Source organism: Pan paniscus, chromosome 10 (assembly GCF_029289425.2).
Source record: "Pan paniscus chromosome 10, NHGRI_mPanPan1-v2.0_pri, whole genome shotgun sequence".
NCBI lineage: Eukaryota > Metazoa > Chordata > Mammalia > Primates > Hominidae > Pan > Pan paniscus.
Genome location: NC_073259.2, coordinates 27992433 through 28017784, shown reverse-complemented (window position 1 = coordinate 28017784; position 25352 = coordinate 27992433). Strand labels below are relative to the sequence as shown.

Below are 25352 nucleotides of genomic sequence, written 5' to 3'. Positions count from 1 at the left end.
ATTCCAAAGAAAGACCCTTTTCCTAAAATTGAATTGTGCTTACTCTTTTCATTTCTTTGTGGTGGTGAAACTTCATCATGACGATACTGGCCCACTTCAGAATCATCAGTAGCACAAAGAATATGACTGTGGCATTGCAATGTTTTATCTTACACATCCAGAACTGACTTCATGGGCAGGCAACATGGGCAGTCCTCCAGGACTCAGGCCCACACTTAAAAAAAAAAAAAGAAAAAGTTCTGTAATCACCATCTTGAAATTCTTAATTTTGAACAAGGGGCCATCATTTTAATTTTGGACTGGGCTGCCAAATTATGTAGTGGGCCCTGTCTACACCTTTAGAAGTTAGACACACATACGAATTCAGTACATAGTTACTTCTAAATGCCAGACTCAGAGCTGGGTGCTAGAGATACCACAGTGAGCAAAGCAGATGTGATCCTATAAGGAGCTGATAGCCAATTGCTTTGGTTGCTGAAGCCTTTCAACGGTTGGGGAAGGTGCATGATTTCTTTTTCTGAAGCAGAGGGAATACAAGTACATAGGGTAGACTAACTACATTTTTACAAAATTAACTTTGTTATTTTAATTGTTCTAACAGGTGGGAGAATCTCCACAAGTGTCTTCCAGACTTCAGAATTTGAGACTGAATAATTTAATTCCCAGGCAACTTTTCAAGCCCACAGATAATCAAGAAACTTAGTTTTATTTCAAATTGTTCAGAGTAACTATTTTTTTCTATTGGAGACAAAATGAACATCGTAACGTCAAAGTACCAAGATAAAAAAAGTTTCCTATAACTGGAGTTTTAAGGTATTTGTGTTAGCAAAAGTTTTAAATCCATTTAATCAAAGTATTAATGATTTCAACACATGTCATCATGAGAACTGGTAGCACTGGACATAAGTGAGGAGATTAGATATTTTATATACATATATATTTTTATACAATTATGTACATTAAGCCAGGCGCCGTGGCTCATGCCTGTAATCCCAGCACTTTGGGAGGCTGAGGCAGGTGGATCACCAGAGGCCAGGAGTTTGAGACCAGCCTGACCAACATGGTGAAACCCCATCTCTACTAAAAATGCAAAAATTATATGGGTGTGGTAGCACATGCCTGTAATCTCAGCTACTCAGGAGGCTGAGGCAGGAGAATCACTTGAACCCGGGAGGCGGAGGTTGCAGTGAGCTGAGATCGCACCACTGCACTCCATCCTGGGTGGCAGAGCGAGACTCCGTCTCCAAAAGAAAACAAACAAACAAACAAACAAACAAAAAAACCAAACAATTATGTACATTAAAACGTTGTATTTTTAGGATAATGCCTCGTAACTTTGATGATCGTTGTGTGTTATCTTTGCCAATGGGTTGAAGCAGTGGCAAAGAAAAGGTGTAATTACATCTGTTGATGTTATTGACATGCCTCCTAGGATGTTGAAGTGTGGTCATTTTACAAGACTGCTGCTCACTTCATCACTGCTGCCTGGGGCCCAGCCTACCTGGGACTTTTCCTTGGAAGTGCTTTCTGAGTTGGGAGCACATTGTTTTGAATATGTTCCACTTAGGAAGTTTTTTTCTCTCTCAGAATGATTTGATTTTTAAATTTTTATTTATGTTAAATGGTAAAAGAAAAAGTCAAGATGAAAAATGTATCTGTTAACCCATTTATGCCTAGTGGTCCATTACTGGGACACTAAACATGTGAGAGTTATTTATATCCCACTGCTCAAAGTCCTCACCAACATCTGATTGCAAAAATTCAGAAAGTTGCAACCTCAGGCATAAATGGTTAATAGCTTTATTGAGATATAATTCACATACATTTCACCCATTTTAAGTATACAATTCAGTGGCTTTTAGTATATTCATCAAATTGGACAACTACCATTATTATCAATTTTAGAACTTTTTTTTTTTTTAATGATAGAGACAAGGTCTCACTGTGTTTCCCAGGTTGGTCTCGAACTCTTGAGCTCAAGTGATCCTCCCACCTTGGCCTCCCAAAGTGTTAGGATTACAAGTGTGAGCCAGCGTGCCCAACCTGGAACATTTTCATACCCTACAAAGAAACCTCACACTCTGGCCGGGCGTGGTGGCTCATGCCTGTAATCCCAGCACTTTGGGAGGCTGAGGTGAGCAGATCACCTGAGGTCAGGAGTTCGAGACCAGCCTGACCAACATGGAGAAACCCCGTCTCTACTAAAAATACAAAATTAGCCGGGAATGGTGGCGCATGCCTGTAATCCCAGCTACTTGGGAGGCTGAGGCATGAGAATCGCTTGAACCCAGGAGGTGGAGGTTGCGGTGAGCTGAGTCACGCCATTGCACTCCAGCCTGGACAATAAGAGCAAAAGTCCGTCTCAAAAAAAAGAGAAACCTCACACTCCTTAGCAGTAATCCCCTGACTTCCCCCATCCCTAGGTAACCTGATTTACCTAGTCCCAATAGACTTGCCTATTGCAGACATGTGGTTCTTTGTTCCTGACTTATTTGACTAGCACAATGTTTTCAGACTCCATCCGTGTTGTACCAGTGATGTGTCAGTGCTTCGTCTCTTTTATTGCCAAATAATATCCCAGTATATGGATAAACGATATTGAATTTGTCCATTCATCAGTTGATGGACTTTTTTGGGGGTTATTTCCTAATTTTTGGCTATTATGAAATGCTGCTATGAACATCTGTGTTTTTATGTGGACATATGCTTTCACTTCTTTTGGGTATATAACTAGGAGTAGAATTGATGGGTCATATGGTAACTCTATGTTTAACATTTTGAGGCACTGCCAGACTTTTTCCAAACCAGCTGCACCAATTTATATTCTCACCAGCAGTGTATGAGAGTTCCAGTTTCTCCCTATTCTCTCCAACGTTTATTATTATCTGACTTCTTGATTATAGCCATCCTAGTGGGTATGAAGTAGTATTTCATTGTGGTTTTGATTTGCATTTTTCTTATGGCTAGTGATGTTAAATAGCTTTCATGTGACTATTGGCCATTTGTATGTCCCCTAGAGAAATGTATATTCAGATCTTTTGCACACTTTTAAATTGGATATTTTTTCTTTCTATCACTGAAATCTGTATTAGTGAGGGTTCTCCAGAGGGATGGAACCAATAGGATATATGTGGATATAAAAGGGACTTTATTAGTGTATTAGTTAGGGTACCCTAGAGGGATACAACTAATAGGATATATATATGTGGGGGAGGGTGGGGAGTTTATTAAGTATTAACTTACATGATCACAAGGTCCCACAATAGGTTGTCTGCAAGCCTGAGGAGCAAGAATAGCCAGTTGGAGTCTCAGAACTGAAGAACTTGGAGTCTGATGTTTAAGGGCAGGAAGCATCCAGCACAGGAGAAAGATGTAGGCTGGGAGCCTAGGCCAGTCTCGCCTTTTCACGTTTTTTCGGCCTGCTTTATATTTGCTGGCAGCTGGTTAGATTGTGCCCACCAGATTAAGGGTGGGTCTGCCCTCCCCAGCCCACTGACTCAAATGTTAATCTCCTTTGGCAACACCCTCACAGACACACCCAGGATCAACACTTTGCATCCTTCAATCCAATCAAGTTGACACTCAGTATCAATCATCACAATAAGAGAGAATTGGCTCACACAGTTATAAAGCAAAGTCCCACGATAGGCCATCCGCAAGCTGGGGAAGGAGAGAAGCTGATAGCATGGCTCAGTCCAAGTCTGAAAGCCTCAAAACCAGGGACGCTGACAGTGCAGCCCTCAGTCTGAGGCCAAAGGCCCAGGAGCCTCTGGGAAGCAATTGGTGCAAGTCCCAGAGTCCAAAGGTGGAAAAACCTGGAGTCTGGTGTCCAAGGGCAGAAGGAGAGGAAGTCAAGCATTCTGCACAGCACAGGAAGAAAGACAGGGAGCAGACTCAGCAAGCACGCTGCTTATCTCCGTTCATCCACCTGCTGTGTTCTAGCCTCACTGGCAGCCAACTCGATGGTGCCCACCCACACTGAGGGTGGGTCTTCCTCTCCCACTCCACTGACTCCAATGTCAGTCTCTGTCAGCAACACCCTCACAGACACACAGGGGAACAATGCTTCATCAGCCATCCAGGTATCTCTCAATCTAGTTGACACCTAATATTAACCATCACAAAATGTAAGAATTCTTTACATTTTCAACATTTAAGTCCATTATCAGAAACATAATTTGCAAAATTTTCCTCCCATTCTGTGAATTTGATTTTAATTAACTTGATAGTATCTGATATGGTTTGGCTCTCTGTCCCCACCCAAATCTCATCTCACATTGTAATACCTATGTGTTGAGGAAGGATCCTCATGGGAGGTGATTGGATCACGGGGGTGGTTTCCCCCATGCTGTTCTGGTGATGGTGAGTGAGTTCTCATGATAGCTGGTGGTTTTAAAGTATGGCACTCCTGCCTCAACCCCCTTCTGCCACCTTGTAAAGAAGGTGCTTGCTTCTCCTTTACCTTTTGCCATGATTGTGGTTTTCTGAGGCCTCCCCAGCCATGTGGAACTGTGAGTCAATTAAACCTCTTTTCTTTATAAATTACTCAGTCTCAGGTGTGAAAATGGACTACTAAGTGTCCTTTGAGGCCCAAGTTTTAAATTCTGATGATGACCAGTGTATCTGTTTTTGTTGTTGCTGCTGCTTGTGCTTTTGGTGTTATATCCAAGAAACCATTGCCTATCCAAAGTCATGATGACTTACTACAATTTTTTCTTCTAATAATTTACAAGTTTTGGCTCTTATACTTAGATCTTTGATTCACTTTTAGTTAATTTTTGTATATGGTGTGAGGTAGGGATCCCACATTATTCTTTTGCATGTGACAATTCAATTGTTCAGCTCCATTTATTGAAGAGATTATTCTTTCCCCATTGAATTGTCTTGGTACCCTTGTCAAAAATTAGTTGACTGTAAATGTGAGGGTGTATTTATGGATTTTAAATTCTATTCAATTGATTCATGCATCTTTTTTTTTTTTTTTCCTTCTTCGAGACGGAGTCTTGCCCTGTTGCCCAGGCTGGAGTGTGGTGGCTCGATCTCAGCTCACTGCAAGTTCCGCCTCCCAGGTTCATGCCATTCTCCTGCCTCAGCCTCCCAAGTAGCTGGGACTACAGGCGCCCACCACCATGCCTGGCTAATTTTTTTTGTATTTTTAGTAGAGACGGGGTTTCACCGTGTTAGCCAGAATGGTCTTGATCTCCTGACCTTGTGATCTGCCCACCTTGGCCTCCCAAAGTGCTGGGATTACAGGCGTGAGCCACTGTGCCCAGCCTGATTCATGCATCTTTTTTCTTTTTCTTTCTTTCTTTTTTTTTTTTTTTTTTTTTTGAGATGGAGTCTCACTCTGTCACCCAGGCTGGAGTGCAATGGTGCCATCTCAGCTCACTGCAACCACCACCTCCTTGTTTCAAGCAATTCTCATGCCTCAGCCTCCCGAGTAGCAGGCATTACAGGTGCTTGCCACCACACCTGGCTAATTTTTTGTATTTTTAGTTGAGACGGGGTTTCACCATGTTGGCCAGGCTGGTCTCAAACTCCTGACCTCAGATGATCTGCTTACCTTGGCCTCCCAAAGTGCTGGCATTATAGGCGTGAGCCACTGCACCCAGCCCATATGTCTATTCTAATGCCAGCACCATATTGTCTTTATTATTGTAGCTTTGTAGAAAGTTTTGAAATTAAGAAGTGTGAGTCCTTCAACTTTGTTCTTCTTTTTCAAGTTTGTTTTGGCTATTATGGGTCCCTACATTTCCATATGAATTTTAGGATCTACTTGTCAGTTTCTGCAAAGAAGCAAACTGGAATTTTGTTCAGGAGTGTGTTAAACCTACAGATTTGGGAACTATTGCCATTTTAACAGTATTAAATCTTCTGACTCATGAACACAGATGTCTTTCCATTTGCTTAGGAAAGACAGGCTGGAGTGCAGTGGTGCAATCACAGCTCACTGCAGCCTCTACCTCTCAGGCTCAAGCAGTCCAACCTCCTTAACCACCCCACCTCAGCCACTCTTGTAGCTGGGACTACAGGCCTGCACCACCTCACCTGGCTAATTTTTGTATTTTTTGCAGAGATAGGGGTTCACCATGGTGCCCAGGCTGGTCTCGAACTCCTGGACTCAGGCAGTCTGCCCACCTCGACGTCCCAAAGTGCTGGGATTACAGGTGTGAGCCATCATACTTGGTTCTTCTTTAATTCTTTGTAGTTTTCAGAGTATAAGTTTTGTATTTCTTTTATTAAATTTACAATGCTTTTTGTTAAATTTATTTCAAAATATTTAATTTTTTATCCTGTTTTAAATGGATTTTCTTAATTTATTTTGGTTCATTACTGCTACTGTATAGAAATGCAGTGGATTTTTATATATTGATCTTGTATCTTCCAACCTTGCTGAACTTGTTTATTAGTTACAGTGGGTTTTTAGTGGATTCCTTAGGATTTTCTATATAAGAGATCATATCATCTGCAAATAGAGATGCTTTTAGTGCTTCCTTTTTAATCTGTAGGCCTTTAATTTCATTTTCTTGCTAATTGCCCTGGTTAGAGCCCCTAGTATATTGTTGAATAGAAGTGGCAAGAGTGAATGTCCTTGTCTTGTTCGTCATATTAGGGAGAAAGCATTAAATCTGCCACCATTAATTGTGTTTGCTGTGGATCTTTCTTTTAAGTCCTTTATTGAGATGAAGAAATTCTCTTTTGTTCCTAGGTTGTTGTGTATGAAGGGACATTGAATTTCGTCAAATCCTTTTTCTGTGTATTGAGATCATCGTGTAGTTTTGTCCTTTATTGATGCAGTGTGGTAATTTTTGGATGTTAAATCAATCTTGTGTCCCTGGAGTAAATCTCACTTGGTCATAGTATACAATCCTTTGTATGTGCTGCTGGATTTGGCTTGCTGGTTTTTTGTTGGGGACTTTTGCATCTAAATTCATGAAAGATATTGGTCTGTAGTTTCTTTTTCTTGTGATGCCTTTGTTTGGTTTTGGTATCAGAGTAATAGTGACCACATAGAATGAGTTGTGAAGTGTCCCCTTGTCTTCTATTTTGGAAGAGTTTGTGAAGAATTGGTATTAACTCTTCTTTAAATTAATCTGGCCCTGGGCTTTTCTTTGTGGGAAGTTTTTGTTTTGTTTTGTTTTTGTTTTTTGAGATGGAGTTTCGCTCTTGTTGTCCAGGCTGGAGTGCAATGGCACGATCTCGGCTCACCCCAACCTCCACCTCCCAGGTTCAAGCGATTCTCCTGCCTCAGCCTCCCAAGTAGCTGGGATTATATGCATGTGCTACCATGCCCAGCTAATTTTGTATTTTTAATAGAGACAGGGTTTCTCCACGTTGGTCAGGCTGGTCTCAAACTCCCGAACTCAAGTGATCCACCTGCCTTGGCCTCCCAAAGTGCTGGGATTACAAGCATGAGCGACTGCGCCCGGCATGGGAAGTTTTAAAGCTACTGATTAAATTTCTTTACTTGCTATAGGTGTATTTAGCTTTTCTGTTTCTTCTTGAGTCAGTTTTGACAGTTTTTCTCTAGAAATGTGCTCATTTAATCTATGTTTTTTAATTTTCTGACATACAGTTGATCATAGTATTCCTTTATGGTTTTTAAAATTTCTGTAAGGCTGATAGTAAAGCCTCTGTTTCATTCCTGATTTTAGTAATTTGAGTCTCTTTTTTTCTTGGTTTAGCTAAAAGTTTATGAATTTTATTCTTTTTAAAGGACCAACTTTTGGTTTCATTGATTTTCTTTACTGTCTTCCTATTCTCTATTTCATTAATTTTAACTCTTGTCCTATTACTTTTAGGAGGGCCTCTTAAGGAGGGGTTGTATGCTGGCTTAAATTGAGGGTTGGTCAAAGTTCAAAAGCCTGGGGGAAGGAAGCTTAATATTTTCTCTAGATCAGTGAGTACAAGCAATTCAGCTAAGAATTTGCTTCATTTATGAAGCCAAGAATGGTAATTTTCAGGACAGTCTGTGTCTGATTTTGTTATAAGTAAATGGGGGAAGGGAGATAAACATCTGTGAGTCTTATCTAAGTCACCCGGGGAAGGATGGTTCTTTATAATAAGCCATTTCCTGGAACACGCAGGCGATGGGCAGGGGGGTTACTACAACCTTATAGAAATAAAATTTCTTTAACTCTGCCTATATTTCAGGGTATAGTCCTCAGGTAAAGCTTCACATTGTCAAGAAGCCCTTGAAAATACCTTTTTTCCATAAAAACACAATGAAACTAATACTATGTAACGGAATATTCCAAAGCACTAGTTCTTATAAATAACTATTGGCCAAAATACAAATAACTGACCCAATTCAAAATTCTCTAAGATTTCATTAAGATCCTTTTGTAGTTCATAAGCCTGATGCATGGGTGTTCACGCGCATGTGTGAGATGTGCCTCCCTCAAACCTTGTTATGGCGCCAGCCCATTACCGGTCTGTCATGAAAAAAAAAATATTTCAGTAAAAGAGGATACTTCTAGTATCCTTTTTAAAATTTGAATTGGAAGCAAATAGTATTTCATCCCAGCATGTTAAAATTGCAAGGGTCATCTACCCCAGCTTACCATTTGCTAAACACCCATCAGTCACCAGTGGAACACACATTTCCAATGCTAAAGGTCTTGACTGCTTGGTGAAAACCACTTTGCAACACTGGTGTTGGAAATTACTTTCTTATATTAAGCTGAAATCTACCTCATTGGAACCTCTGCTCATAAGTAAGTCCTGAGTCTCATGTAGTTCAGACCTTGTCTCTTCTGCCCCATCTGGCTACTTATCTCCAGTTCCTTCTGCCAGTCTTCCGGTGGCATAGCCCCAAACCCTTTCATTTCATAGTTTGTCACTGCCCTTTTTAAGAGGACTGGGGTGCTCAGAACTTATTGGCTGACCCTAGCTCTTCCTTTGGCCTGGTCACTATATTTGAAAAGTGCTACCTGAAATCATAAGAGCTTTTTTGTTTTGTTTTTAACAGCCATTTTCTATTGTTGATTCATTTTAGTTTTGGTTACAACTGAAATATCTGTCTTTCACATGAAATATAGCTGCTTCTCATTTGCCTTTCTTCACAAAGTCTGTTCTAACTACACATTTCCTTGGCTTCAGCCTCGTGCTTGATGCAGAAGTGAGGAGAGTGCAATAAAAATTTGAACAGTTGCTTGGATTTTTGCAGTAATAGATTGTCAGTTGGGGTCATATGACTCTCAGGTGCTAGAAAATACTCTGCCTTTCAGAACGTAACCGTGGGCACACTGAATGCAACTGTATAAAAATGAATGTGAATTTTTAAAGGTAGCATAATTAAAGTTTGTACATTTTAACAGTTTATGTAAATCTGTCTCATAGAATACATGTAATTTTCTCTGAGGTGGATGTTGTGATACTTGATCAATATTTGTCACCTACAGTAAATGTACCATTGGTCTTGGAGGTATTTCTGTGTGTGTTTTTAGCCCATTCTCATATATTTCACTCCTCATCTTCCGAATGATCCTGTGGTACAGACATGACCTTCAGTTTCAGGTAGAGAAGCTGACTCGTGGTGAGTAAATGTCATACTACCAATAAGAAGTACTGGAGCCTGAAATCAAACCTGGACTCAATTTCAATACACAGGTTCCTACTCTTCAGTGGTGCTTCTCAGGTTGATAGGAAAACCTCTCACCTTTAGAAAATTATACAAAAATAAACATTGTGGCCGGATGCGGTGGCTCACGCCTGTAATCCCAGCACTTTGGGAGGCCAAGGCGGGTGGATCACTTGAGGTCAGGAGGAGTTTGAGACCAGCCTGGCCAACATGGTGAAACCCCATGTCTACCAAAAATACAAAAACTAAACTAGCCAGGTGTGGTGGCGGGCGCCTGTAATCCTAGCTACTTGGGAAGCTGAGGTAGGAGAATCACTTGAGCCCCGGAGGCAGGGGTTGTAGTGAGCTGAGATTGTGCCACTGCACTCCAGCCTGGGCAACAGAGTGAAACTCCATCATCATCTCAAAACAAAACAAAACAAAAAAAATTGTGTAGGACTCAGGCTAGAACATTGAAATATATTCAAAACAACACCAATAATGCATATCCTCTTTATTTGGCTTTTTAAAATCACTGTTTATTCCATTTGGTAGAGGGTTTTATTTTTTTCCATACAAATATTTGAACAATTTTGAATTCCCCAAAACCATACATAGACGATAAATACCATGCTATTAAAGTATTAAATTTGTACAAAAATACTTTACAGTTTAATACTTGTTTGTTACAAATAAAAATACATATTTAAGTGACTCATGATCTTTTTTTCTTTTTTCTTAACATGATTCTGCTTTATACTTTCTTGCCCTGGCGGTTCTGAAATGTGATTGAAATAATATTTTTTTTGCACAAAAAGAAAGGTGATTTTTTTTTTTTTATATTTCCTTGAACAAAGGACACAGTGTTTGAATGCTTTGCCTAAGTGGTAGTTTGAATTATTGACCAAAATGAAAATGTTTGGAAAATAATCATTTCAATATGGAGAGTCTACCATCAATATACAGATCTATTTATTTTTTTATATTCACCAAATAACAGTTATTAGTGTAGCTATTCAAAATATCTGAACAAATAAATGAAAACAGTTGCTGACAAACATTTAAAGCAACTGTCACAATTTATTGCTTTGAGGGATGGTAATAATTGGCAATGCATTTGTGAAAAATGTATTTACAATTTCGGTAAGTGGCATGGCTCAGAGCAAAAGATAGTCCAGTGTCATTTTTAGGTACATGTGCTGTACACCCTCGATAGTACCAGTTTTCAAAACATGTCAAGCAGTATGAGTTTGGTTTGCCTATCATTAAGATGAACCTCATTTTAATAGACTCTTCATTCTCTGAAGTTCTTAGTCTTGAATTTTAAAAATAAGATAATATAACTAATTCTCGTGTTTACTACACACTCTAATTCATTATCAGAGATTTTCAGCTATTAAAAATGTGTCCTTAAAAAAAAAACAGGTCACAAGACATATCCTGTTTGATAATTTGTTGCATAGGGAATAGCATACATCTTAGTTAAAATCATTCCTATACGTGGGCAAAACATTTACCACCACCTATTATGGTCTCCTACGTGCATCATTGCTGAAACATTTTAAGATAACTTAATTTTATACCTGTACCCCTCCCATTGTGGTAGTCCCAGCAGTTTACCAAACGCTAGTTCCCCTAGTAGAGCCAGCCTATGAGAAGAAAAGCTTTGTTGGCGAAGTTCTTACATTAATGACTTCATAGTAAGAAACTGATTTCAAAGTGAATTAAGGAAATCATCATAGAGAATATTTTCAAACAGATGTTTCTCTTTTTAAAAAGTGATAGTAAGATGAACTTGTAAAAAATTTCCTCTGATGTTAATTGTAGAGTTGGGGGGGAAGGCCTATTTTTCTCTACCGTTGGGACTGGCAGGGCATTGCCCACCATATACCATAGTGGTCACCAAAAAAGAAACCTCTTCAACTTGAAAAGGGAAGTGAACATGAGCCATGAGAGAGATTTAAAAGACCCCTGTGCTTGCAGTTAATGCCACGTTGATTGATTATCTGTGCTTCAAATGTCACAGAAATCTTAAAGGGATTTTTAGCACCATGTAGATATTGTCTTTTGTCCTGCTTTATAAAAAGCGTTGCTATAATGTATTAGTGGGTTCTCGTGTCTCCAAATTACCACCGTGGCTAGGCTGCTGGAAAAAAGCACTGTTCTGTTCACTCCAATCTCCTGGTAGACTCTGTTGTTCTATAGACTTCTGTGAAGCCAGTGGGTTTCTACTAATAACCAGGTCCAGCTTATTCCCGGATTCTGCTATGAGGGGCACAACAAGGCAGCAGTCAAAGTCTCTGGTTCGGACATGATTCACCTGAAAGGTCAAGAACAGCCATTTTGAATTATCGTTGTAACCATAATTCCCAAAACCCAGAGTAACATTTCAGGTGCAACAAGTTATTTGAAGTCATGAAGGTGCTAAAATGAGCGCCGTGAGGTCTATCCTTGTGACTATGCTGTGACATGGCTACTGGCTCAATTGCCATTGTCTACTAGTAAATTGTAAGACTCTCGAGGGCAAGGAAGACATACACATCCTACCTATCCTCATGCCAAGGAGGTGGCTCCACCCACAGTGGGGGTGCTCCAAGTGCTGAATATTATCCCTAATTTACAGATGAGAAAAGCAAGCCACAAAGAGGTTAACAGCTTTGCCTTAGATCAGTAGTTGGTAAGGGTCATAGGATGTAATCCCAGGCCAACTGGCTGATCTCAAAGCCTGTGCTCTGAATCACGATGCTGAATTACCTCTCCTACAAGCGAGCTCCACCAGGTGCAGTGGCTCACACCTGTCATTGTGGCACTTGAGGAGACCAAGATGGGAGGATCGCTTGATGCCAGGAGTTTGAGACCAGCCTGGGCAACATAGTGAGACCCTATCTCTACTAAGAAAATTTTTTTAAAAAAATGAGCTTATCCCCTCTTCAGCTTATACATGCACCCATCGTCTTCCATTTCTCCTTCTTCACCAACACAAGTTTTTAAAATCACCCACATGCAGGTTCTACTCCTTGACCTTCCATTCTCTCCTCAGTTTTTTCAGGTCCTCCCTGACACGTTGCACTGCTGGGAAATGACCCTACTTGTCAAATCCAGGAATGTTCTGGAGTTTGCATCCTCCTTGGCGTTTAGCATGTGCCGCTCGTGACACCTCCTCACCCTTAAAACTCTCCTTCCTTAGTTCTACAACCCCACTTCGTTTTGATCCTTTTACCATTTTAACTGCTCGCTTTCAGTCCTTTCCTGCCTTTATTTCTTCCTGTCCTTCACATTTGGTTATTGTGGCCAGGTGCAGTAGCTCACACCTGTAATCCCAGTACTTTGGGAGGCTGAGGTGGGCGGATCCCCTGAGGTCAGGAGTTCGAGACCAGCCTGCCCAAAATGGTGAAACTCCATCTCTACTAAAAATACAAAATTAGCCGGGCATGGTGGTGGGCACCTGTAATCCCAGCTACTCGGGAGCTGGCTGAGGCAGGAGAATCGCTTGAACCTGGGAGGCATAGGTTGCAGTGAGCCAAGATTACGCCACTGCACTCCAGCCTGGATGACAACAGAGAAACTCTGTCTGAAATAAATAAATACATAGATACATTTTGTTACTGTTAGAATCCATCCTTGGTTCTGTTCTCTTCTTTGTTATAAGGCCACCAAGGGCAACTTGTCCTAAACCCCACCCTTCAGTATCCTAAATCTTTAACTCTGGCTCTAATATCTCTCCTCACCAACAGATCCAAACCATCAAATGCTTCCCAGACTGCTCTATCACAATGTGCTGAAAATATTAAAGACTCATTAGTTCTGAAACAGGTGTCTTATCTTACCTACCCCTACCTGGACTCCTTGCCTGTGATCTTCTCCTCCCCAACCCACCTTCGATACACCCATAATAATATTGTATTGCCTTTCTATGTTACCAATTATATCATTATCCTGCTTAAGAAACTTATGCCTCCAGCATAAAGTTCAAGAGCTTTAGCATCACATTCAAGGCCCTTTATAATCTGAATGTAGTCTACTTTTACAGCCTCAACTTCGATGAGAGTAGAGCTAGCTCTAATTTATGGATTAGGAAGACACTCATAGAGGGTAAGTAACTTGTCCATAGTTATTCATTCAGCAAATATTAGCATGTCTGTGGAAAACAAAGTGTCCCCAAACTCCTAGGATAAGACTAATTGTTCTATTGCCATAGTAAAAATCATCACCAGAATTGATTCCAAAACTATCAAATTGATCAGTGACAACTTGCTTCAGCGAACACATCCCTGAAAGCCAACCAATCAGTGGCAGCCTCCTGCTTTGAAAGTCAGCTGTTTGGTGACAAACTGTTTCCAGGTGAGTACACTGCTAAGACTGACTTCAACCCACTCCATTTTCCTGCAAAATGCTCTTCCCAAAAACTGTACATAAGATCAGAAATTTGCTTTCCTAAATAAAACTATACCTGATCTCAATGTTACTATATTTAAAGTAAGCAAGGTTCAGCTTTTTGGTTTCAGATATTGTGAGAGATACTGAGATATCAAATACCACATAATGGGAAATGAGAGAATAAGGTACAATCCCTGCTCTCAAAAAGTTTACAATCTGCTGGGGAGTATATGCAGGGAAACAGGAAGGTGTTTTCTTTTTTTTTTTTTTTTTTTGAAACTCACTCTGCACCCAGGCTGGAGTGCAGTGGCATGATCTCGGCTCACTGCAACCTCTGAAGAGGCAGTTTTAATAATGTAAATTCTACCAAAAGCAAAAGCTGCTGTTCGATATAGGAGGGGCCCCTAGTCCAGACTTGAGGTAAAGGAGGTTGGGTGGTGTCTGGTGAAGTTAGGCTTTGAAGGGGAGTCCTCTAAACTAGTGGTTTTCAATTTGGCTGCTCATTGGAATCACTGGGGGAGGTGTAAAAACACACCGATGCCGCATCTGTCTCCTAGAGTCGCTGGTTTAATTGGTCTGGCATTTGATTGAACATTGGGATACATTCTCTAGGTGATTCCATTTTTTCAATCAAGGTTGAGAATCGCTGATCTATGTGAGACCAAAAAGTTGAGTCGGAATGAGGCAGGTAAGGCCTAGGGATTAGAAGAGCATTCAGAGAAAGGAAAGAGTATATAAGGCTCAGAGCCAATGCACTTCTATTCTGCTGCACAGTACTGAGCACTTTTATGTGACAGCATTGTTCTTGGAACTGAGAATAGAGTGGAGAATAAAATCGCTGCCCTCATGGAGTTACATTCTAGTGGGCAACACAGAATAAGCAAATAATTAGCATCATCTGTGGTTGTACTGCGAACCAAGAAAGAAGGGTGAAGAATGGAGAGGCAGGAAAGGCCCTTTTAGACAGAGTGGTTTAAGTAGCAGCATGTGAGCAGGGACCTGAAGTAGAGGAAGGAGCAGGGAAGGAGCCTGTGCATGTTTAGCAGAGAAGCGCCACAAGCTCAGGGCACAGCAGGTGCAAAGGCCAGGAGGTGGCAGCATACACCATTCCTGAAACAAATCCAGCTGAAGCTAGAGAGTATATGAAGAGGTTGCGCGCAGTGGCTCACACCTATAATCCCAGCACTTTGGGAGGCCGAGGCGGGTGGATCACTTGAGGTCAGGAGAATGAGACCAGCCTGGCCAACCTGGTGAAACATGGTCTCTACTAAAAATACAAAAATTAGCCATGCATGGTGGTGTGCACCTGTAATCCCAGCTACTCGGGAGGCTGAGGCAGGAGAATCACTTGAATGCAGGAGGCGGAGGTTGCAGTGAGTTAAGATCGTGCCACTGCACTCCAGCCTGAGAGACAGAGAGACTCTCAGAAAAAAAAAAAAAAAAAAGGAAAAAAGATTCTAACTAACTTTCCATCAACTTCAAAAGGTCCGTCATCAACCCTCCAATTAGTTAGCAAATTGCATTCTGGCTGGGTGTGGTGGAAGTCACCTGTAATCCCAGCTACTTGGGAGGCTGAGGCAGGAGAATCTCTTGAACCTGCGAGGTGGCGGTTGCAGTGAACCGAGATCACGCCACTCCACTCCAGTGACAGAGCGAGACTGTGTCTCAAAAATGAATGAATGAATGAAGAGGCAAGACAAGATGCTGGCAAGGTAAGGAGAGGCCAAATCCCTGGGGCCTTGTAGGTCATGTAGAAGACAAGTGGTAGGAAGGACTAGACTGGTGGCGCCTGGAGTTGGATAACTACGTCATATTTATGGGACTACTGTGCGATGGTGGGAGATGACCGTGGTTGGGTGGAGTCTGTGAGATTGGGAAAGATGGCTCTGAGCTCAGTGCTGAAAAAAACTGGTAAGAAACCACAGAACTTTGGGGTCTGTGTTAGAATTTACTAGAGCTGAAAATTCTTTATTCAGCTGTTTGCTTCTACTGATTCCATAATCTTGATGACAAAGGCTGAAAGGAAAAAGAGCAAAGGACCCCAAATATGCAGGAGGATGTGGAGGAAGCTCCCAGTGAGAAATTACTTGCAAGGAATTAAAATTCCACCTGAGGTCTTACCTGTAAGAGCCTGTCATAGGGCTTTAAGCCACCAAGATCTCCTGGCCCAGCTGGGCGAATATTTTTGACATACACTCCTTTCTCCAGTAAGCCATCTGCTACACTGAACCCAAAGTCCTCCATGTCAGAGTCCTTGTACAAGGTCACCTGAAGAGAGAGAAAATGAGATGTGAATATTTAGCTGGGGTGGAGACTTTTCCTTCTGCAACTTCTTGATAAACAATCTTTTCACACGAATTTAGTCACATCATGATTTGCAATATCAGCATCAGTCAGCTCCCTGCACCAATCCTGCAGCTTTTTTTTTCCCACTCCAAGAATATCTTTGGACTTTATGAATTCCCAACCAAAGCTGAAAAAGGAGGAGAACTGGAACGTCTGGGTCCTCCCTCCCTCCTTTGCAGTCGTCATCAGGGGGATATAGGAGAGAACTTCCTCAAGGCAAGTTGACTTCTACTATTTTCCTGGGGCAACCCCTGGTCAGAGGAGTTGCCCGCAGCAGCCCTTTACAACTGCTGAGATGTTGGGGAATAAGCCAAAGGCCTTTCCTTCCTCCCCACTCCTGCCTGGTGCTCTGCTAAGCACAGTGCTCGGCGTATCCTCTCTTTGGGCAAGTACCATGAAGTTCATCCTTTTATTTGCTCTGGAACCCCCAATGAGCACCATCACGGAACACTATGTAAAAGACCTGAATGTGTTTCTATGACAACACCTTGCTCCGCACCTCGGCTTAACTCGCTCCCTCAGCATTTGTCTAGGGTTTGATTTGGTAACTGAAGGCATCTACCCTGAGTGCTGCGGCCTGCCCCCCACCCCGGGTCTCTCTGCATCTAAGGCCAACCACAGCTGGCTAAAGCCTCACTCCTCCACCAGCCCTCACTCCTTCACCTGACCACCTGCGAGTGTTCATCTGAGGCTAAAATAATCATTTGTATATTCATCAAATATTTACTGAGTTCCTACCATATTGTAAGCACAGCATGGGGTGCTAGAAACAGCAGTGAACAAGAGGAAGAAAAGCCTGCCTTCCAGAGGCACACACATGAATATGTAGCAGTCCCCAAGCTTTCACCGCACTGGGCACTGCGCCCAGCAGCACACTCAGCGCTTGATGCTCAGTTAACGTTTGAGGGGGCCACGGGTTTTACCAAGTTGTGCCAGATGCCCTCCACAAAGACTTCAAGCAATGGTCAGGCTTAATTTTCTACTGTAATTATATATATATATTTGTTTTTACACAACTAATGCATGAATACATTCTTGTAAAATAGTCAAAACAAAAACAAAATCAGAGCTATGCACGGCAAAATGTGAAGGTTAAAACTCTTATAGCAAGTATCTTTGTTTATATCCAGTGATTTTACTTCAGAGGGCTATTGCATTCTGAAGGCAATATGAAAGTGGTCAGTGTGTGGGTTTTTATTCTACTGGTCAGACAGCTAAAATATCAAGCTGACTGGGTCAATACTATTCACCAGCCAGTCCCAGTGGTTATTGCCATATTAGAGGTGAGGAAATTCAATTTCACTGGGGTTATGTAACCCGCCCAAGGCCACAAAGGTAAGAATGGTGGGGACGTGTCTGTCAGACTCCAGACACCAAGTGCCTAATGGTTCTATTCTCCTGCCACTAAACATGCACCTCTCGGCCTCACCACTTTCAGTGTCCTCCTGGACAGGAGCCACCCTCAGGAGCCGGTGAAAATGCAGTCTCAGACCCACCCCAGATCGACTGAAAATCTGCAGAACTAATGTTCCCTGAGACGACCCTCTTCACATGATCATTCCATCATTGTGTGTGCATGTGAGTGTGTGTGTGCCCACACACTGGACACTACTATGCGTCAGGGACTGTTTTAGGGACTGAGAATATTTTTCACAGGATAGAGTGAAAAAAAAAGTAGAGCAGTGAGCAAAACACAACCTTTATGAGGACAGCCCAGTGAAGAAATCTGATTTAATCCTTATAACGATTCCGTAAGATGGGTAAGAGTCTTCATTTTAAGAGGTGACAGATATAAAGTTTTCTCAGTCTGCCCTCACTTATACAGGGATAGAGTAGTAAGCCCCACTTTACTACATAAAGGGTGTGTGGGGTTATGTGTGTGTGTAGCCTAGTGACACCCAGCACCCCCACACCGGCCCCACCACCCACCGCCCATCTAACATGCTCACTGGTGATGCTTAGGGAGAAGTGGTTAGGTTCACACTGTGTGGTTGACAGCACCCCTACCTTCCAAAGCAATACTCACCAGGGGGAGAGGGGAAGACTTTGCTGGTGGCCTGGGCTCAGGTTTGTGGCAGATCCCCACTCCCCAGCTCCTTGAGGGGAGTAGAGGTCCTTTTTGCTCATGGATATATCTCAAGCCCCCAAGGCAGCACCTGTCACATAGTGGGGTTAGTATTTTGATGGACAGAAAGGGCTTGTCCTGCACCTTATGAGGCTGAGGATCAGCCATGATGTCCTGTGCCTTTATGAATCATTGCAGAGAAAGAGAGTGTGAACTAAGAGAGATTTAATTCTGGAGTTCCAGCCATCCCCCTCACCCCTCACCCAAGGCCATGCTGGGAATCAGGAAGGCTGTCCCATGACAGAGTGGCCAGGCAAGACAAAGCTCCAAGGTCGACACTGTGTGGACACGAGAGGGAGGGCACTTCTGGTACCAGGGCCAGGCCGGCCTACCTGTGGGCTGAGGAGACCCAGATTCCCAGACAGTGAGGAAGGTAGGGGGAGGGTCCTCCAACGGGGGATGCTAGACTTCTTGCTAGTAAGGCCTGTGGGAGTTGAGTGAGCAGTTTAGAAAGCAAAGAGATATTGTCTCTACCAGCTTGTGGAGCAGATCATATACAGACAGGGAAATGAAAGCTCAAAGAGAAATAGCAACTTGCCCAGGATCAAACTGATGGCAACAGAGAATCGGCTCAAATCAAGGCTTCTGACTGCAAAGCTTAGATCTTGCCATAGCACACTCTCTCCTTGCCTAGCACACAGTTGTTTAATAAATACTCATGGCAGAGAGGAATATTTAGGCTGTTCCACAATTATGTTTTTGCCTTAGGCCAGATAGGAGATTTCTGCTCCTCTTTCCTAAGGAAAGGAAGAGTAAGTCACTGGAAGAAAATATTCTTAGTGAAAATTTCATATATATTCTAGAGTAGAGAGGTTGGAACACCCATCTATTCACCACTCAGATCCAACAACCACCAAGAGCTTGCCATGTTTCCTTCAGCTATCCTTCTCTTCTTCGGGGGAGTGTTTTCAAGCAAACACCAGTCCGCATGTCATTTCACTCCTACATACTTCAGTATACACCTCCAAAAAATATGATCACTTTCTTTCATAATCTCCACATCATTAATTCACTGGCAACAGCAACTCTTCTTACGTGATAGCCACCACTTCCTAGTCCATAATTTCCCCAACTGTCTCAAAAATGATTTTTTATTTTTATTTTATTTTTAATTTTTTGAGACAAGGTCTTGCTCTGTCACCCAGGCAGGAGTGCAGTGGCATGACCTCGGCTCACTGCAACTTGGCTCACTGCCTCCTGGGTTCAAGCAATTCTCCTATCTCAGCCACCTGAGTATCTGGGATTACAGGCATGAGCCACCATATCTAGCTAATTTTTCTATTTTTAATAGAGACAGGGTTTCGCCATGTTGACCAGGCTGGTCTTGAACTCCTGAGCTCAAGTGATCCGCCCGCCTTGGCCTCCCAAAGTGCTGGGATTACAGGTGTGAGCCACTGTGCCCGGCCTCAAAAAATTTTTTTTAAGTTGGCTTGCTTAAGTCAGAATCCCAACAAAGTCCACACACTACCTCTGTGTTAAGTCTGTTAAATCTCCTCTTACCTGTGGTGGCTTCTCGTCCTTCCCCCTGTGCTGCTGATCTATTGCTGAAACTGTGTCATTTGCTCTGTAGTACATTCCTCTGTCTCCCACATTTCTCTAAATGGAAGTTAAATCTAGATGCTTGATTTCAGTCGAGGTTAGCTTTGAGGTGGGGACTGGGGGCAGGAACAGTTCACAGGTGGCACAGTGCTTCCTATCACATCATGTCTAGCTGTCCTGCTTTGGGTGGGTCCAGGTGATGACAGCCTCATTCCTCTATTGTCAGGGTTCTCATCAATCTTTAATCTAAAGGTTTTATTTATTGATCACTGTCTGAATCAAAATTTCATTAGGGGTTGCAAAGCGATAATCTTTTTCTAATCCTATTAATATCTTCTGTATTTATTAGCTTAAATGATTTTGTAAAGGAGAATTCTCTTTTATCAATTAGTGCTGCTTTGTTACTCTGAAATACAGCTTTTACAAGAAGGGCAGAATGAATGAATGCTAATTCTTTCCTTTCAATTTCAAAACAGGGAATTTGTTCACTAAATACTTCGAATGGTGGCCCAATGAGAATTTGTGTGTGGGGAAGGTGGGGGATGGGATCAATATGAACCTGTAGATTTTGATATATTCAATGCATTTTTTGTTTGTGTTTTGAGACTGAGTCTCACTCTGTCGGCCAGGCTGGAGTGCAGTGGCACAATCTCGGCTCATTGAAACCTCCATCTCCTGGGTTCAAGCAATTCTCGTGCCTCAGCCTCCTGAGTATCTGAGATTACAGGCACCTGCCCCTACGCCCGGCTAATGTTTATATTTTTAGTAGAGATGGGGTTTCGCCACGTTGGCCAGGCTGGTCTTGAACTCCTGATCTCGAGTGATCTGCACACCTTGGCCTTCCAAAAGTGCTGGGATTACAGGCGTAAGCCACCACACCCAGCCTATTCAACGCATTTCAATCAGTTGCATTATTATTCTTTTGGATGCTCAAATGTTCTCATCTTTGGCCACAGGAAGTCTTTCATGTTGACTCCTGTGTCCTTTTGATGGGATCCATTGGTTTTGGTCGCTTCTTTACTTTCTGGCACAAAATATGACTCACCATGAATAGTTCTTATCCCCGATCTGGAATCAGCTATTCCTCCAAGGAGCCTTCGCTGGAGGAAATATTGTTGATTTATATTCTATTCTAGTCCTTTTTGTTTCTTTTTTGAGACAGGGTCTCACTCTGTCACCCAGACTGGAATGCAGTGGTGTGATCTCGGCTCACTGCAACCTCCACCTCCCAGGCTCAAGTGATTTCTCCTGTCTCAGCCTCCCAAGTAGCTGGGATTACAGGCGCATGCCACTCCTGCCTGGCTAATTTTTGTAGTTTTAGCAGAGACAGGGTTTCGCCATGTTGGCCAGGATGGTCTTGAACTCCTTACCTAAAATGAGCTCCTGACCTCCTGCCATGGCCTCCTAAATTGCTGGGATTACAGGCATGAGCCACCGCACCTGGCCTATTCTAGTCCTTTTCCTTCTATCTCCATGCTGCTTTCTCAAAGGGATGAAGAGGAGAAAAAGTGAGAGAAGGAAAAAAATGAGAAGGAGGCTAGTAGTTATTAGAATTGGTAATAGATTGACATTCTTCAGACCCTGTTTACTAGTGGGTGAAATCTCTCTGCCCGAGGTTCCTGCTTATGTCCCACTCTGGCTTTATCTGTGGGATCTCTTGCCTTTTTGCCCCTTTTCTGTCTTTGTTCTTAGCCACGTTTTCTCCACATGGCAAGCAACACACCTGGGGCAGGGACCGTCGCCACCATTCCTAGAGGGTGGGGCATCCTCCTTGCTATCTCCATTCCACTTGCAACTAGGTACAGAGGTGCAGTCCTGCAGACTCTGTGCCTACGGCTAGTTGGGAAAGTGCATCAGCTTCTGCTCCGCAGGCCTAGCCATATCCTTGAGGTGCACCCACATGTGAGGGTGCTAAATCTTAAGCTTTCAATGGGAGCTAGGAAACTCACTTTGGTCTTAGATCTGAGGCATGTTTTCCAACATAGTAAACCAGAATCCTTGCATTTGAGGAAACATTTGGTGTGGGCCTGGAATAATAGTGAAGTTCTTCATGACTCTATTGGCCTGTGATTCTTGGGTGTCTGCACCACAGGCCAGAACCCAGGAGGGGCACAAGGAAGAGTGGCACCTAAAACTAACACCACCAACCAATGGTAGTACACCAACCAAAGCATTAGAGATGAGTGCCAACCACAGTGGGTTAGCAGAGTAGCTCATTAACTTCAAGGTCACAGTTATTGGCAAAGAGCCTTGGTTTTTCTGAGCCTCAGAGTTGAAGAGTTGATGGAAAACTCTTCAGGATGAGAGGCTAATAAATAGTTTAAATCTAAAAGTAATCTATTTCTCCAGAGACATCTCCCAAGGTTAAAGGATACTGAATTTCAATAGCCAGCTATATGGTTCTCCTGGAAGTAGCCTAGTAATGGCAAATTAACAAAAATAAAATTATTTTAAAACTACATAAAAGATAAGAGTCTAGAAATCAATAATAAACAAAAATGGGGAGCACAGGGGGCTGTTCTCAAACCAGTAGCAATGAACTGTGCCATATAGCCCTGTTTACCTGGATATTGGTAGTGGTTACCTTGGATTTACTTCCTGTGCAAAAATAATTCTAAGGATTCTGAGGTTTAAGTTCATACTTCCCCCTACCCCTGGAAATGAATCTCTTATCCAGTTACTTTCTTACATATGATTGCTTTTGATCTTACAACACCTCTGGGCAGCAAAATCATTGCCTTTCCAAGAATGAGGATACTGAACCTTGAAAAAGTTGATGGACTGACTTGTCCAGTTAGAATGCAGAAGCATCAGGATTCAATACTAGAATATCTGACCTCATTTGCTGTGTTCTTTCCACCAAATCATGATTTTTTTTTTTTTGAGATGTAATCTCCTAGCTGGTCAGGCAGCCTTTATTCATTTCCAACTGCCCAACCAACTAAAGATGAATAATTAATCATGCCCACTGGGTTTCTTCTCATCAGAGCCCTTTGTGGCTTTCCAAGAACATCTGCATAAAGTCCTGCTCCATGCTCCTATGGCTCACCAACCTGTCAGTTGGCTTTGCATTCTACCCTAGCCTGTGTAAAGCAAAATTTTTCTTGTAGGGTCTGTCTTTTGTGCTGACTAGAGGATGCCCCCGGAGAACCTGGACCATGAACACAGTTGCAAGGTTTTTCTGTTCTAAAAGAGCCAATGAGCTTCTTGGAACATAACACTCAGGGCTAGGATACAGTTCTACAAAGCTCAGTTCAATTTTAACTATTTGTCAGCATGTGCTGCAATTGCTTCTAACCCTCCTGAGAACAGAAGCTTTCACAGGAGGCAGGGTGGGTTCACCATGATTCACATTCAGCCTTGTTTTATATTTCTAAGCAAGTCTACCGACATGTTTAAACAACATCAAGGCCAAGATCAGAAACCCGATGCTTATGTTTTCAATTTTGACACATGTGAAAGGCTTTAGCTGCAGAGCCAACTCTCCCCACTTGGATTTTAAGGGCAATTGCATCTGCTGTCTTGAGCAAGTCATGGCAATTGACAGCCATCCCAGAAGCAGTCCTCAAGCTCTGACAGCTCCCTATGGCTCACTCCCTTGTCCCAATGGCCTTGAGAACCAAACTGACACCTACTTCTCAGAGACAGTTTTCCCATAAATCACCAGGCATTTTGGTTTACTCATGACAGATACCACTGGGGTAGCCCCATTCCTTTAACTCTGACAATTTAAGTAATGCCAGTTTTGAGGACAATCCTATACTACCTATGGTGCTGGAAGAAAACGAAATAGAATACAGTCTTCTAAACTGGAAGCCTGCAGCCCAAGAAGAAGCAATCTCAGTTTATACTACTAGAAACTCAGGGGTTTTGAGAGGAATTGGGTCAGAAGGCAGCTGCTGCCCTCCTGTCTGGGGAGTCTTCTTGGCTGAGGAGAGAAAGGAACAGCTGCTCCAAATGCCACCTCCTGCTTCATTCTGGCAACAGTGTGGCACCAAGAGCTGGAAAAAATGAGGGCTCAACAATGAGAGAATCAGTAGCTGGGATTTTGGCTGTAAGTATAAGCAAGCCAGGGGCTACCCTGGCCCTTGGGGAGCTGAGTCCCAACCAAAAAAGTTGCACAGTTTTTAAGATCTGTGGCAGACTTAGGTGCTGCCTTTCTCATTCATCCCAGAGCACCTTCATACATCTACTGGTTCACATAGTAACAAAAACGAAAGAGCTAGATCATTCTCCAAATTCTCCAAGAGATCAAACCAAGCTGCAAGCAAGCAGCTAGTCCCCTAGTTATTGCCAGCTCCATTGCTGGTCTTTTGCACTTGCCCCAGCCACCACCAAGCTGGCTGGCTGTGGCGGAGTCCCTGTTGCGGGTGTCTTTGCTCAGGCCTGCCTGCTGCCTGCTCACAGCACCCCTCCTGACTCAGCCTCTGCTTTCTAGCTCCCAGCTTGGCTCTGGCCTGGCCCTTCTCCAGCTTTTTCCCTTTTCCCAATTCCCTCTGCAACAGATTGACCTCCGTTCCTCTCAGGCCCATGTGGGCCTCCTTGACTCAGGAACATCCTGCAGCTCTGGGTGGGTGGCACACCCTCCACCCACCCTCGGGGCCTGTGGGACTGAGGGCCAGGCACACTGTCATTCAGGAAGGATGACAAGTTGCAACTAACCAAACTCCCACTGCACTCAAGGCTAACTGTCTTGATTTTATTTCCCCACTGTAGAAATTGCTGATGCCTGATATTACGAAGAGGCTGGGACAAGGAAAGAGCTCTGTACCCCATCTGAGAGAGAGGAAGAGACATGCCCTGGGCTAGAGTGTTACCAATTTAATCTTTTTTTTTTTTTTTTTTTTTTTTTTTAATGAGACGGAGTTTCACTCTTGTTGCCCAAACTGGAGTGCAGTGGTGTGATCTCGGCTCACCACAATGTCCGCCTCCTGGGTTCAAGTGATTCTCCTGCCTCTGCTTCCTGAGTAGCTGGGATTACAGGCCTGCACCACCATGCCTGGTTAATTTTGTATTTTTAGTAGAGATGGGGTTTCTCCATGTTGGTCAGGCTGGTCTCCAACTCCTAACCTCAAATGATCCACCCACCTTGGCCTCCCAAAATGCTGGGATTACAGGCGCGAGTCACCGCGCCCAGCCTTCAATTTAATCTTTACTATAGCCTTGCCTGACAAGTCATATGGCAGAACAATAGTGGAGGAGGAGGACGATAGGACTGTTCTCCAAGAATCTGGACATGAGGGAAATGGAGTGACCTTCAGAAAGTACACCATTTGTAAGTGAACATCCTACAGATAATACTCAAACTTACATGCTAGAAATACGTACATTTGATCACAACAGAGATGCATAAGGATATCAGGGAGGGATGAATGGTCCTAGGCCAGAATCAGACTTAAGGGA

At 42.8% G+C, this 25352-nt stretch overlaps 2 protein-coding genes and 1 non-coding gene across 16 annotated transcripts in view; 2 read left to right on the top strand and 1 right to left on the bottom strand.

Annotated features, from left to right (window-relative positions):
- HELB (DNA helicase B) overlaps window positions 1-9424 on the top strand; it is a 44907-nt gene extending 35483 nt beyond the window's left edge. Inside the window, exon 13 of the mRNA XM_008978432.4 lies at window positions 602-9424. Within this exon, the coding sequence (XP_008976680.1) occupies window positions 602-703 (102 nt within the window). The 3' untranslated portion in view covers window positions 704-9424. The remainder of the gene's footprint in view (window positions 1-601) is intronic.
- GRIP1 (glutamate receptor interacting protein 1) overlaps window positions 5306-25352 on the bottom strand; it is a 726419-nt gene continuing 706372 nt past the window's right edge. For all 14 annotated transcript variants that reach the window (XM_057299399.2, XM_057299402.2, XM_034935486.3 and 11 more), the window contains 2 exons: window positions 16061-16207; window positions 5306-11882 (listed from right to left, as the gene is read on the bottom strand). In XM_057299399.2, coding sequence (XP_057155382.1) covers window positions 11655-11882; window positions 16061-16207 — 375 coding nt within the window. In that variant the 3' untranslated portion in view covers window positions 5306-11654. The remainder of the gene's footprint in view (window positions 11883-16060; window positions 16208-25352) is intronic.
- LOC112436821 (small nucleolar RNA U13) lies at window positions 8338-8441 on the top strand. Its single transcript, XR_003025508.1, has one exon. It is a non-coding gene; the product is annotated as a small nucleolar RNA U13 (small nucleolar RNA).